Source organism: Ovis canadensis, chromosome 14 (genome assembly GCF_042477335.2).
Source record: "Ovis canadensis isolate MfBH-ARS-UI-01 breed Bighorn chromosome 14, ARS-UI_OviCan_v2, whole genome shotgun sequence".
NCBI lineage: Eukaryota > Metazoa > Chordata > Mammalia > Artiodactyla > Bovidae > Ovis > Ovis canadensis.
The window spans coordinates 67,054,468-67,068,310 of NC_091258.1; the positions used below are offsets into that span (position 1 = coordinate 67,054,468).

Consider the following 13,843-nt stretch of genomic DNA (forward strand, 5'->3'; position numbering starts at 1 on the left):
GTCCTCGTGGGCTTGACATTTCCCAACTTTATTTTTCCCTCCAGTTAGAGTAGGGGAAACAGCCTTTATTTCTCAGAGGAGGCCTGTCAGTGAGACACCACAACAGAACTCTTACACACAGGCCCTCCGCCAGCACTGTGTATGCAGGGGCCCCAGTGTCCAGGCTGCCAGCTGGTACCTCCCGTCAGATCTGCGGCGACATTGGATTAGAAATAAAGTGCACCCTAACGGTAATGTGCGTGAATCATCTGGAAACCATCTCCACCTCCTTCCCAGTCCGTGGAAAAATTATCTTACACAAAATCAGTCCCTGGTGCCAAAAAGGTTGGGGACCACTGGTGTACAGGATGGTATCTCTTCATTGAAAGCTTTTGCTCCTCTCCCTGCTGTGAAATGGCAGAGAACAAAGTCACGTATCTGAAAGTGTTTCAGGGAGCTTTGGAAGAAAGGTTGTGCCAAACTTTCATCATTGCAAGATAGACCAAACCAGAGGGCTCTTGAGTCCAGGCTGTTTTGAGAGCTGACAGTTCTGATGTAGAATGCTGTCTGGTGGCCAGTTCTGCAGCTCATATTGGCTGAGAGAGCCCTTGGAGACGGAGGAGCGTGGTGCCGTGGGCCTCACAGGGAAAGCCTGTCCACACCCTGCCTGTTCCCGGAGAGCGCACAGCCTGCTCCTCTGTCGCCCTGGCCAGAGCTTCCAGAGCCCTCTGGCCTGTTGAGCGTCAGAGGGCCAGGGCAGTAGCGTTGTGCGTTCTGTTCCCCTCCCGTTCTGCGCTGAAAGTTGATAAATAACATGGACATTCTTCTGTGTGCTCTCCCCATGCTTTGCTTTTACTTTTGCCAACCTTCATCTGCCATCAGTTTTTTGTTCTCTAAAAGCTGGTAGTGGGCAGGCCAGTGGAAAGCAGTTGTTATTTCAGAAGACAGAAAGTAGCCTGAGCAGCCTGCCAGTGTTTCCCCGGAGCTCTCCTGTGTGATGATCCTGGAATCCAAACATTTTGAACGCTGCGACTTTCCTCTCCTCCTCCCAGTGAAGACTGTTGCCAGCACAGCTTAGCGAAATGCTGGCAGTCTTCTAATTGGGGGGCTGTTTGCACACCTGGGAATGAGGAAGGTGGCATAGTACCATACTGTGGATCGGAACTGTTTTTCTGACTTCTAGCCACATTTATAATACTGCTGAAAATAACGCTTGTAAAATGCATCCCGAAACAAGCTGTGCTCTAAAGAGTGGGTTCTGCAGAGAACCGCTGGCTACAGAGAGCTCTGAGACAGCCGCCTCCGTGCTGGCCACACGCATCTCCTCACCTAGGACTGCCTCGTACGGGGTTGCTGGGCCAGCGGCAAGCAGTGACCAGCTTCCCGTCCCTCCTGGTTATCTGGGCCCCACCTCTTCAAGTCAGACAGAAACGATTACCTCTGGCCCCAGAGCAGTAGCGTGCCAGAAGTCATTTAGGAGTATCCTTTGGAAAGAGTGAGTAAAAGGTGAAAATGTCTTTTCCTGCCTTGGAAAATGGTGCCTTAAAAGGAGCCTCGCAGCTTTGTCATCCTAATGCAGAGAGAAGCGGAGTCTTGATTCTGTTCCTGATTGGCACAAACCTTCTATTAAAATCTGCTGCCATTAAGGAATCAGACTGACACTTGTTCTACTGGAAAAGCAGGATCCCATGGGGCCGAGAGGGCCAAACCCCCTACACGGGGGAGCCTGGTCTCTGACCGTCTCTGAGCAGTACAGCCTTCTTTTGAAGTGAGGGGAGAGCCAGGTGGTAATGGGGAACAGCGCACGTAGTCCCTCCCGCACGCCAGACACCACTGGGGAAATGGCACAGGTCGCTCTCGCCCACGCTGCAGCACCCGGGGAGGCAGCGAGACGCGCGCAGCTTCTGAAAATAGGTGGCCTGCCTTGGAGGGCGAGGGGAGCAGGCATCCTATGCTGTGGCTGGTTAAGGCCATGCAGTGTGCGGTGATGGGGAGCTCGGGCTCTGGGAGGCGGGGGCCCTCCATCAGATGCCAGTTCCACCAGTTCCTCCTCGTCCTGGCTGGGCCTTTGGGGATGTGACTCACCTTCCACGTCCCTCCAGCAAGAGGAGCCAAGCAGTAGCACTTTTCTCGTAGGGTGCGAGCAGTGGAATGAGACTGTGCGTGTAAAACACAGCCTACTGCGTGCCGGATGAGCATTCGTTGCTGTTATTATTTAACTTGACCTTGAAGAATGAGTAGAACTGAAGAAGTGCTGTGAGGAAAGGAAAGACTTAACAGTGAAAATAAGCATGTTGAATTCAAGGACAGGAGAACACTGGTCTGGTCTTGCTGAGAGCTTTAGGGACCCAACACTGTCCCTCCCTTTTCGGTAAGTTTTAACCCTGTATGTCACTTAGCTGCTTTCTTAGCCCTTACCTTAGCAACAAGCCTAACGACAGCCAAAAAAGCTATGCTCTGGGCACCTGTGTCATGTGGAGAAAGAAAAACTGCTCAGTGCCCTTGGCTGATATGCTGGATTAGCTCTTTCCTGTAAAACTGGAGTTGGAGTTCAGGGAATGGCTTTTGTTTCTAATAATGAAAGTGCAGACTGTGAAGCTCACTCTCATTCCAGGTCCTTTTCCCAGCGGAACCATTTAGCAACCCACCCTCATAGCGGGAGCCTTCCGCACTCAGCTGAGTGACACTGGAAATCTACGAGCGCACTTCGCTGGGGCCCATGAATAGGCGCTTTGTCCGCAGGGATTGTCCTTGCGCATGGTCTCTGTCCCCCAGCACCGTGCGTTTGCAAAGAGGAGGCCAGGAGCAGCGGGGTCTTATTTTAAAGCCGAAAAACAGGCTAGGGTGCCTTGGTCCACAAATGTACTGTTTGGGCAAGCTCAAATTGCTGAATTCAGTGTACTTGACCACGGATTTAAAGAGAAGACATTATTGGCTATTTACCCTTCTGTCTGGTGTGCTCTTATTTTGTGTTTAAAAAAAAATAGACAAAACAGAATCATAAAGAAAATCTTTCAGTCACTCTAGCTACCACATGACAAGACACCTATTGAAAAGCAAACCAATTCAATCACGCATTGTTTGGTCTATAAGGCACCAAGTAACCAGTTTGACAGTTTGTGTCCCCCCCGGTGAATTGGCTTATTTCATCGGATTCAGTGAATTGGCTGGTTGTTGTGGCTTTGTGTGGACACAGCTCTCATTTTGTGAGGCCTAGAACGGAGTTAAAGTTTCTAGTGTGAATAAAAACCAGCTGGGGAATTGGACTGCTCCCTCGACCGGGAGGGATGTTGCATTTTGACAGGCTGAATGGTGTGAAATACGAGCTCTTTGTAACCTACCCGGGAAAGACTCCCAGTGTGTGCTTCAGAAGAGGCTGGCCCTACTCTGAGCTCTCTTAAGGCCAGATGAATACCTTGATCTTAAAAATGGTATTGGGATGCCGACTGGACCTTGGATTTTCTGATTCCTGAAAGAATTTTTTCTTTGAAAAGAAATGCTCTTGCTCCAAGGGCCTCCCAGATGCCGCTAGTGGTAAAAAAAAAAAACCCCGCCTGCCAATGCATGAGACATAAGCGATGCAGATTTGACCCCTGGGTCAGGAAGGTCCCCTGGAGAAGGGCATAGCAACCCACTCCAGTATTCTTGCCTGGAGAATCCCATGGGATTCTCTGAGGGGTCTGACGGGCTGTAGTCCACAGGGTCGCAAACAGCTGGACACGACTGAAGCGACTTAGCACGCATGCACGCTTGCTCCAAAGCACATGTCCATTCATTCTTTTAGGAAAGAAGCATTCGACTCCATGCATGGGCGTTCCTGAGCACTTGTATGCCTGGCGTTGTGCTGAGTATCATACGTGTGGTAGTTGTGTTTGTGTTCGTTTAGCTTACCATAACAGAGAAAGATGGATTTTTATCCATGTATTTACATGCACTTTGGATGTGGCCAGAGTGAAGGGACAGGGTGCTAAGGAATCGTATAGCAAGAAATTTTACCCTCAGCTAGGGCAGGCTATCCAGGAAAGCTCCCTGAGGAAACGATACATAAAGCTGAGACTTATTTTTTCTTCATAATTTATCTTTGGCTGTACTGCGTCTTGCTTGGCACACGCAGGGCTTTTTCTGGTTGCAGCAAGAGGGGCCGCTCTTCATTGCAGTGCGTGGGCCTCTCGTGGTGGTAGCTTCTCTGGTTGGGGAGCACGGGCTCCAGGTATGTGCGCTCCGCAGCTGTGTTGCACAGGTGTGGTGGCTCCGAGGCATGTGGAATCTTCCCGGACTGGGGATCAAACCTGTGTCCCCTGCACTGGTAGGCAGATTCTTAACCACCCTGGGAGTCCTAAGACTGAGATTTAAGGAGTACAGCAGGCAAAAGTCTGGAGAAGGCGATGGCACCCCACTCCAGTGCTCCTGCCTGGAAAATCCCATGGGCGGAGGAGCCTGGTGGGCTGCAGTCTACGGGGTCGCGAAGAGTCAGACACGACTGAGCGACTTCGCTTTCACTTTTCACTTTTCATGCACTGGAGAAGGAAATGGCAACCCACTCCAGTGTTCTTGCCTGGAGAATCCCAGGGACGGGGGAGCCTGGTGGGCTGCCGTCTCTGGGGTCATGCAGAGTTGGGCCCGACTGAAGCGACGTAGTAGCAGCAGTAGCAGGCAAAAGTCAGTGAACATGGAGGCTTCTTGGGGTAAAAGTTTTGAGAAAAAGGTGTGGAACTTGGAGCTGAGAAAACGTGGCATGCGCAGAGTGAGAGAGAACCAGGCAGAACAGCAGAGGCTGTGGGCCTGTGGCAGGCTCTGCATGTGCTTCCCTGCATTCGCTGGGCACCTCCTGTGTGCCAGGCCCAGTGCCAGGCATTCTCACATCCATTGTTTCACCATCTGTTTCTCTTACCAGTCTTAAGGAAGTGATTTTTTTTTTAAATCCAGGTGTTAGAGATGAGAACGCTGAGGCTCATTTAGTGCCCCCAAGTTAGTATGGTTACTAAGCGGAGGAGTTGAGATTTGGGAACCCCAGTCTTCTGGCTTCTGTTTTCTGTGGGTTTTTAGAGTCCAGTCTCTGAGAAAGATGGTAATATTCAATAGCCAGGCACACACTTGGAGCACTCAGTCAACCCAGTCAGCTTGTTCATTTCAGACAAAGGACTCTGGTTATTATCTAGAAACATCTATTTCCCCACACTGCCCCTAAGAACAGCGTGATGGTTTGTTTCTAGCCTCAGTGTCTGCTTGAATAGAGGACAAAAAAGGCATGGAGACGCTGAAATAGCAACTGGAACTTGGAGAAATTGTTTTGAACTGGTGTCACTCGGTTCTCAGTTTATTTTAAGCCCAAAGAACTGCTGTAGTTTGTTTTTGGTGACAAAAATAGGCTATCTTTAACTGTCTGCTTTAGCTTAGCACACCTGTTCTTCAAAAAGAAAAGTGACAATAGGCAACCTAAATCTATTTTCCAAAGAACAGAAAATTGCTCTCATCTTCACTGAGTCAACTTGTTCTTCTCTACTGCCTAGTGATACTGACACATCTTTGTAGAAACTCAGGTTGTTTCAGCTCGAGTCAGGGAATCACCTCTACTTCCATAGAGAAAGGCCTTCTGAATACTTTTTATCCAGTATTTGAGAGGAGGCTAGCAGGTAAAATCCGAGCCCCACAACTCTGAGAAGTCTAGACTCAGTGAGTGGCGAATCGGCAAGAATGTTTATGAACATTTCCTGAAACTAGTGGACCCTCCTCTCTGCTTAGCCTCCTGTCACATCGGCCATTCAGCAGGGATTGACCCAGATTCACGCCCACGTGGAGCAAAAAGCTATGGTCTCTAAGTTTATCTGGGGCCTTTGAGGGGTGATGTGCCTTTCTTTCCTTCCCCATCTTGCGAGGCTTGGGGCTGCTGGGAGACTTTGGGCTGCTCGGTGGTTCATCCCTAAATGAAGTGCTCCAGGTTTGAAGGAGGCAAGGCTTAGCATTTGTGCTTTCATAATAGGGTTTGCCAGTAAGAACAATTCCATCCTTGGGTTTTCTGTTAAACTTGGGCTTAGATTTTTTTCAGAGCCAGAAGCGGGAGCAGCAGCCAGCCGAGAATACATCTGGGGCATGAACGAATAACTTAATTGAAAAGGTCGTTTGGAAGTTGTGTTGGAAATATGCAAGAATCATCACCAGTCAGAAAGCTGTAATATTGGATATGGAATGCAAGAGAACACTTTGGGAAAACCTGGGGTAATGTAGTTTACAGCATCTCTAGGTTTTTCTAAGATTTCGCCCACTTTGCAGTCTGTTCAGGGTGGGCCACTGTACAGCTTGGCAAACCATATGGGTGACCCTCTCGGGCTTCGCTTATTGTATCACTTTCGCTCTCGAGGGGAGAATTGCTCCATTCAGAGGACACTGTCCCAATTCCAGACTATGTTCTGTATATGACATTCCTCCTCAAAAATGAAAGACACAGGCTGGATTCTGTTTTTTACTTACTTTCTTAGGTAGGTTACCAAGCATTTAGAAGGTTGTGTTAGGTGTTACAACTCCAGTGACCATATTTTCTGACCTTAAAATCTGGATAAGTAATTTGACATGGATAAGGGTATTTATGGAGACCGGGAGAGAATATTTGAAGTTGACAGTTTCAGATCACTACGCAGCTTCCTGCTGTTTCCATGGAAGATAGAATATTCTTTATCCAGTAACGGTGGTTGAACTCCCATTGAAGCAGTGGGAGACTGGTTTTCCTTTGTGATTCAGTTGGTATTTATCTGGTGTCTAGACCACCTTTGCTTGCTGTAGATACACATCTTCTCTGATGCAAGTAGATTATAAATTCATCGAGGGTGAGAGAGGACTTTGGTCTTAATGTTAGCTCTGCTGCAAGTCTGTTATGTGACGTTGGGTATAATTCATTGAAAAGGAAAGGTAGGGGCTTCCCTGGTGGTGCAGTGGATGAGAATCTGCCTGCCAGTGCAGGAGACACGGGCCTGATCCCTCGTCCGGGAAGATGCCACGTGCTGCGGAGCAGCTAAACTCGTGCGGAGCAGCTGCTTAGCCTGAGCCCTAGAGCCCGTGCTCTGCGGCTCGAGAGGCCGCTACAGTGAGAGGAGCTCGTGCCCTGCAGCGAAGGGCTGCCCCTGCGCCCGGCAGCCAGAGAACCCCACAGGCAGCAACGAAGGCCCAGCACAGCCGGAAAGAAAATAAATGAGTTTCTTTGAAAAAAGGAAGATTGTGTAGATTCCTGTGTGCTAGGAACTTAGCCCGTTAGGAAGCCGGTCCTGTGTGTGTGTGGACGCCTGTTGCCTGTGCAGTGCGCACAGGGTGACACGGGGAGTTGGTTCCCTCATGTGTTTCTTGAAGCGGAGTCTGTGGTGCAGCACTGTCAGTATGAACAAGACGCTCTGAGCCTCAGTCCCTCACATCCTAGGAAGAGCAGCACCATGTCGGAAGAAGAAAAATACTCTGCCCACAGAGAGGGTCCTCATCTCAGCTAAACTTGAAAAACTGTGAAGAAACATTGGCCTTGTGCTTCATTGGAAACGGTTTTTATTCATGTGTCAGCTGCGCATGTGGCTCTAGAACCCAGTCATCTTACAGACGGGTGGAAGGGCACCTTCTCTTGGCTTTTCCTTGCTGTTTGGCGGGCATTCTAATCTTCTTGCCCTGTGAACTTGGAGGAGCTGTGGGTTGGGCTTACTGTCCCATAAGCAGGAGTTTCCCCTTTACACTCTTGTTTCGGAAGGGCCGAGAGGCCAGGGGCAGATTCCAACCACTATTTCTCCGCGCTGCAACACTGGCATAAACTGTTGGTTTCTTTCTTTCTTTGCTACTTGGTTAGTATCAGGCCTAAGAGTCAGGCATTAAGGAAACTTCTTTTAAGGAAAAAAGTTTTTTCCTTAAAACAACAACAACAACAAACAACTTCACAGGTTTTTAAGGAAACTGTGAAATGAAGAACAATGGACTATGTTATTTATTCGAAAAATGCCTATCTGTAGGACAAAGTGAAGAGGTTTTGAGCTGACCCAGTCCCTCGTTTTTGTCAGTGGCGTTTCATCATGGAGGTAGGTCACAAAGGAGAGAGGACAGGAGGCTTTGACGTTCGTAGGTCACTGGCCTCTGAACCCTGGCTCTCTCAGTGCTGAGTGTGAATCTCTCTGAGCCCCTGATTTCATATCTGTAGAAAGGGGTTAATAACCCTTACCTTGAAGGGTGTGTGTGAGCTTTCAGATAAGTGCAGAGCGCCTAACAGCGTGTCTAGCACACGGCCACTCCTGATAAATGCCTCTTATTTTCCCATTTTGCACCCAGTCCGACTCTAAACTTAGACACGCAGATGTGTAGCTTATTCTCAGGGCTTGGTTTCCTCTAGCTGGCTGCTTTTTCAGTCCAGCCCACTAATGAGCGAGCCCAGAGGAAGATAGCTGTTGGGATGGTGTTATTTTCTTCTCTCCGAGGACCTGCTGCTGAGAGCACTCTGCCGACGCCCTGATGAGCGACACATGTCTGACCTGGGACTGAGACATCTGGCAGACCACTCAGAAGAATGGCATTTCCATCTCGACATGTGCCCAGTAACCCTTCATGCCTGCGGTGTTGCCTGTCATAGCAACAGTCCTGCCCGACTCTTGGCCTGTACCGCAGTCTTGATTTCCTTCCTCAGAAGGTTTAGAATTAGTTGCGCAAGAATCCCTGCCTGATTTTGTGACACCCTAGAGAGCCTTCAGTTATTTCAAGGGAATATTTTGGCGTTCTGTAAAGCAGAGTTTGTTTAAATCTTAGAGAGAATGAGAGTGAACATCGGGTCATTCAACAAGGGGAGCTGATGCTGTTGCCAGAGCTCACGTTCCATTTGTAATTTGGAGTGCTGAGCTTGATTAGATCTTATTAGACTCTGAGGTGAGAGGGTAAGAGCAGCTCTCTAATTTAGCCTTCCATCTGACGGCAGGGTCTCCTTGACAATGAGTGTTGCCTGTCGGTTGCAGCCTCTGCTCTGAACATTAACAGAGCAGTCTTTCCTTTTTAAAGCTGGGGCGGAGGGGTTGTTTGTTTTTTAAACTTCTCTGGCCAAAATTGCCTCTTTGTCTTTGTCTCATCTCTCCCAACATGACTGTACAAGATAATCTGCTCTCTTTCCATGAAATAGCCCTGGTAGCTGTTTGAAATAGCTGTCATCATGCCGCATTCCTTCTTTGAGCAGCTTAAACATCCCTGGTGCATTTTATGTGAGACTTCATTCCCTTTAGAAGTTCAGGTTGTCAGTGTGCCCTCAGTCACTTATTTGGTCACCCGTGTGTTCGCCGCATCCCAAGGACTCTCAGGGGAAGGTAACGAACCGTAGTGGTTACGAGTGCAGGTTTTGTAGCCAGAACTGACTGGGGCAAGTAACTGAATTTTTCTGGGATTCAGCTTCTTCATCTGTGAAATAGAGTTTTAAACACCCGTACCCACAGATCTATTGTGAATCTGGAATGAAATATACATATAAAGAATTTAAAACAGAATCCGGTACTTAGTTCAGGTGATGGAAGTTAAATTTTCTAGCTAACTTAAACTGTTAGAACACACTTCATCAGCTCGAGTATTGAGAGGGTGGAGGAAGTATGACATTAACGTTTACTGTCTGTTTACTAGAACTGTGGTCAGAGGCGTTATAGTAATTAGAAATAGCTTCCTGGCAGCTCTCTTGAAGTTTTTTTTTTCCATTCCATAACAGCAGTTTATTTGGAAGCCTCAAGGTTTTACTGAAGAACAATGGTATTGTTGTGGTAGTTTCGACTGGCAGATTCTGCCGGATTGGGGTTGGCCAAAAGAATGCCACTTAAATCCAGATGGTCTTCCTTGTGTGTTCAGACCCTGCAGCTAATCGTTTAAATGCTGCGGCCTTAAGAGAGAGCCTCAGTTGACTCATTGTTGTCCGGTTGCTGCTGTGTGTAATGATGGAAAACGCTCAGTCCTCCTCTTTTAGTAACAGCTCACACTCTTGGGCGACTGTGTCCTCTGGGCACCGAGCCACTTCCAAGTACATCATATCACTTCACCCTCAGGACCGCCTTGTGAGGAGGGTACTGTCCCCGGGGTGCTAAGCAGCTTGACCACATAGAACCTGTCACCTGGGATTCAAACCCAAATTCTGTTAGATTTGGAAGCTTAAATCCTTTATGTTATGTTGTACTTCATGTAAGTAGAAGATGCTGGAGAGAGGCCAGGTTGGTTAAGTTATTTCATGTGAAGATAAATTGTAAGTCACTTTCTTTTCCATACTTCTTTGATAAAAAGTGTGAAGTCAGGGCCTGTTTGCCTCAGGCAGTCTGAACGGGGAGATAGCAGCAGCCACGCCCCACAAGCTGAGAGACTGTGGCAGTGGTTTCACCGGGAATGGGCGTGTTGCAGCGACAGGGATGGGTAGGCTGTGTGGAGAGCAGGTTCTTCTCTGGGACCCTTGGACCCATTCACATGGCATTACCGTTCTCCAGATCAGTTGGCGAGATGTATGCGGGTTGGACCGCTTGGCCTTTGGTCTGTCATATGAGATAGTATCAGCCAGCAACCCAGAGTAGCCTTGTTCTTTTGAGTGCATTTTATTCTCACCTGTTTTTTTTTTTTTTGCCACATGTTTGCAGAGGAAGTCCTCAGCGAATCTCAGACTAAATAGGAAGTGATTTATTCCCATGTAAAGGGGATACGAAAAGGAATGAGGATGAGCAGGATGAGGAAAGGGAATGATTGATACCGACCTATTTAAGCTAGTTAGCTGTCCCTTTTAGTGGACTTTATCCAAAGATCCCTAAGTACTTTTAAAAGTTGGACATATTGGTAAATAAACCTGCCCTTCTGGTGTCATTAATTTGTTAATAAAACTGAATTGCTAGAGATATACCTGGGTACCTTTACCTTGATCCTATTTGGTTATCCTCCTCTTCAGTAGGTACTTTAACAACAGGCCAAAATTTCAGGTATATTTCTGTAGCTTTAGAAAACTTAGCATTGGTCTAGAGCATTTTTTTTTTCCTCGTGTAATCTTCAAAATAAAAGATTTGAATAATTTTGGAGCGAAATATCTCAGTAATGTTTATGAGCATGGACTTTGGAGACAGACCCTCCTGAGTCTGAATCCTCGCACTGTCGCTTACTTGCTAGGTCCTGTGAGACATTTTCCTTGGTTAAGTGGAACGCCGCAAGGTTGAATAGAAACGGTATCTGGAACTTCCTTGGTACGTAGTAAGCTCTCCAGTAGCTGTTGCTGCTTCTCCTACTCCTACTGCTTGAGCGAGGTGACTTCTAGGAAGGAACGAAGGATCATCTTATTTGTCTTGTCTGATTAGTTGGTTTCACCCTCTCCCAGTGCAGAAGCCATTGGGAATTAACCCCAGAATGATAGATGAGAGCGAGTTCTTCCTGGGAATTTGCAGCAGAACGTGTGCTCTCTTGTCTGGAAGGAGGAAATTACTAGTTTTCAATTCCACTTTTTAATCTTTTAAAAAGATTTTAGCTATCTTTTGAGTGTATAGTATCTATTATCTGTGTGGAATGTTTGGAATATTTCCTGTTTACTCCATTGCATGCCTGATAAAGGATGTTGGCCAGTCCTCTCATTGTTGTTAAATAAACATGGCCTGTTTCTTGTAAACACCTTTGTTCTGATAATGCAGTTTCACACTCAAGGTGTGACTACTTGGCAACTTGCCAGCATCTTATATGATACTTGGAGGAATGAGATGAGTAGGTGAGTCTCTTTATCCCGCTTGAAGTCTCTTTTCTAAGTTTCCATGCCACTGTGAGTTCCCCTCTGGAAGCCTTACTGATGTCTGACGTGTGTGTTGAGACTCACTTTGTTTTCCTGTTTTTTTTCCCTCTTTCCTGGACAGAAACCAAAGCCCAAGCCCCGGCCATCGATCGCAAAGGCAGCCTGGGAGAGTAACTATTTTGGGGTGCCCTTGACGACCGTGGTGACTCCAGAGAAGCCGATTCCCGTGTTCATCGAGCGATGCATCGAGTACATTGAAGCCACAGGTAAATGTCACCTCAGAGAAGCGGCCGTTTCCACTGTCTGCGGGCTGCTTGCTAGAGGGTAAGCCATCTGGAGATTCTGGAATCCTGTCTCGTTTCCGTGAGATGCTTTCCGAGAAGGTGCTGAGTAATCCCAACAGCTGTTGGACTTGGGGCTCCTCCGTCTTTGTGTAGTTGCGAGGCCTTTGGGTGCACGGGAGGAGAGCAGCCGTGCCGTCAGGACCGCAGCTGAAGCTGGTTAGAATACCCGCGCCCCCAGCCCCCTGTCTAGCGTGCGGCCTGTCTGTCCCTCTAGGTCTCTCAGCAGGGAAAGAAGCTCATTTATCAGTGACCTCGACGCTGTTCTGGACACAAATAGTAACACATTTTGGTTGAACAGAAGAAATGTGTAGTTGGCCATCAGTCAGGTGCCTGAGATTCATATATTGATAGTTTTTTTCCTGCAGTAAAAAAATGAATCCTTAGATACCATCTTATCAAGCAGCTACATTTCCAATTCCATTAACACCTTGGTGTTATCACAAATGCTGACTGTCTTAAAATTTTCTGTGTTGCTCTTGAAGTGATAAAGTTCTACCTGTGTTAAAAAAACGTATTTTGTTCGTTTAGAGCTCCTCTAACGTAACGTGTCTCCTTGTCGTTTCTCCCTTCCGCCCCCCACACACTTTTTTTTCCTTTTTGGCCATGTCCCATGACTTATGAGATCTTAGTTCCCCGACCAGGGATTGAATTCAGTCCCCGGCAGTGAAAGCACAGAGCCCTAACCATTGGACCTCCAGGGCGCTCCCATCCTTGGCATTTCTTTTGTAATCCCTGGAGCTTCCTTGTGTCCCTTGATTTTCTCCTGGATACTGTGAAAGCTGATGAGCTTTGAGGAGGAAGTATAGTGGGCACATGGTTATGTGGATTCTCGAGCTTTAGGAGTTGAGCTCAAGAATATTATAGGTTTGTACTAATTTGAAACCAAGGTAGAGATTATAATCTCTCTATGTGTTCTTTCTAATTTTGGTATTACCTGTAATGATATTAAGTATTGTGTGGTATGGACAGCCTGCTGATAATTTCAGTAGCATATTAAGCTGAGTGATGGTGTTAATATTTACTCAGGTTGTGCCAAATCAGGGGAACTGGATTTCAAATTACGTGCTCTGTAGACTTTGAGTTGTTACCAGGGTTTCCTCGGTCACCCCAGGATTGACTTTGCATAATTATGACAGATCTGCAGTTTTGTCCTGTACCCAGAACCTTTTGTCAGGGTCCACTTTCTTGACCTTGGTTTTATATCAGCTTCTTCCTGCACCTCTGCCTTGGGCAGGGAGGAAGTGTGCAGGAAGCAAGTTTGGGTAATTCAAGCCTCTCCTTGTTGACCCAACACTTGAGAGAGATAGTTTGTATCATTTAGAGGGGTTGTTCCCTAACTTTATTTTGAAGTAATTTCAGATTTATAAGAAAGTTACCAAAATGTAAGCCATAAGAAATTTAAAAGTTGCAATTCCAGGTTCCTTAAACGGTAACATGTTACCACATTGCCTGTCTCATGGGTCCCTGCCCTGCATTGTCTGTGTGTCTTTTTTCTGAAATGGTTGAAAGCCACAGACATGATACACCTTTACTTCTAAACACTTCAGTGGATGTTCCCTGAAAGCATTCTCTTTATGTAACCACCATGCAGTTATCAAAATTATGACGTTAATACCCAATACTAACCTATTCATTTCATTAGTTGCCACATCGACATCCTGTAATAGCAAAAGGCAGAGCCTTTTTTGGTGCAGAAGCTGATCTCAGGCCACACGGTGCATTCAGTCATGGGGTCTCTTCAGTCTCCTTTAATCTAGAACAGTTCCGTTGGTCTGTTTTTCATGGTCTCGATGAT

General features: G+C 47.1%; 1 protein-coding gene across 1 annotated transcript in view; it reads left to right on the forward strand.

The window, feature by feature from the left end:
- Positions 1–13,843, forward strand: part of ARHGAP35 (Rho GTPase activating protein 35) — a 115,181-nt gene that overhangs the window by 44,353 nt on the left and 56,985 nt on the right. Inside the window, exon 3 of the mRNA XM_069549271.1 lies at positions 11,826–11,970. Coding sequence (XP_069405372.1) covers positions 11,826–11,970 — 145 coding nt within the window. The remainder of the gene's footprint in view (positions 1–11,825; positions 11,971–13,843) is intronic.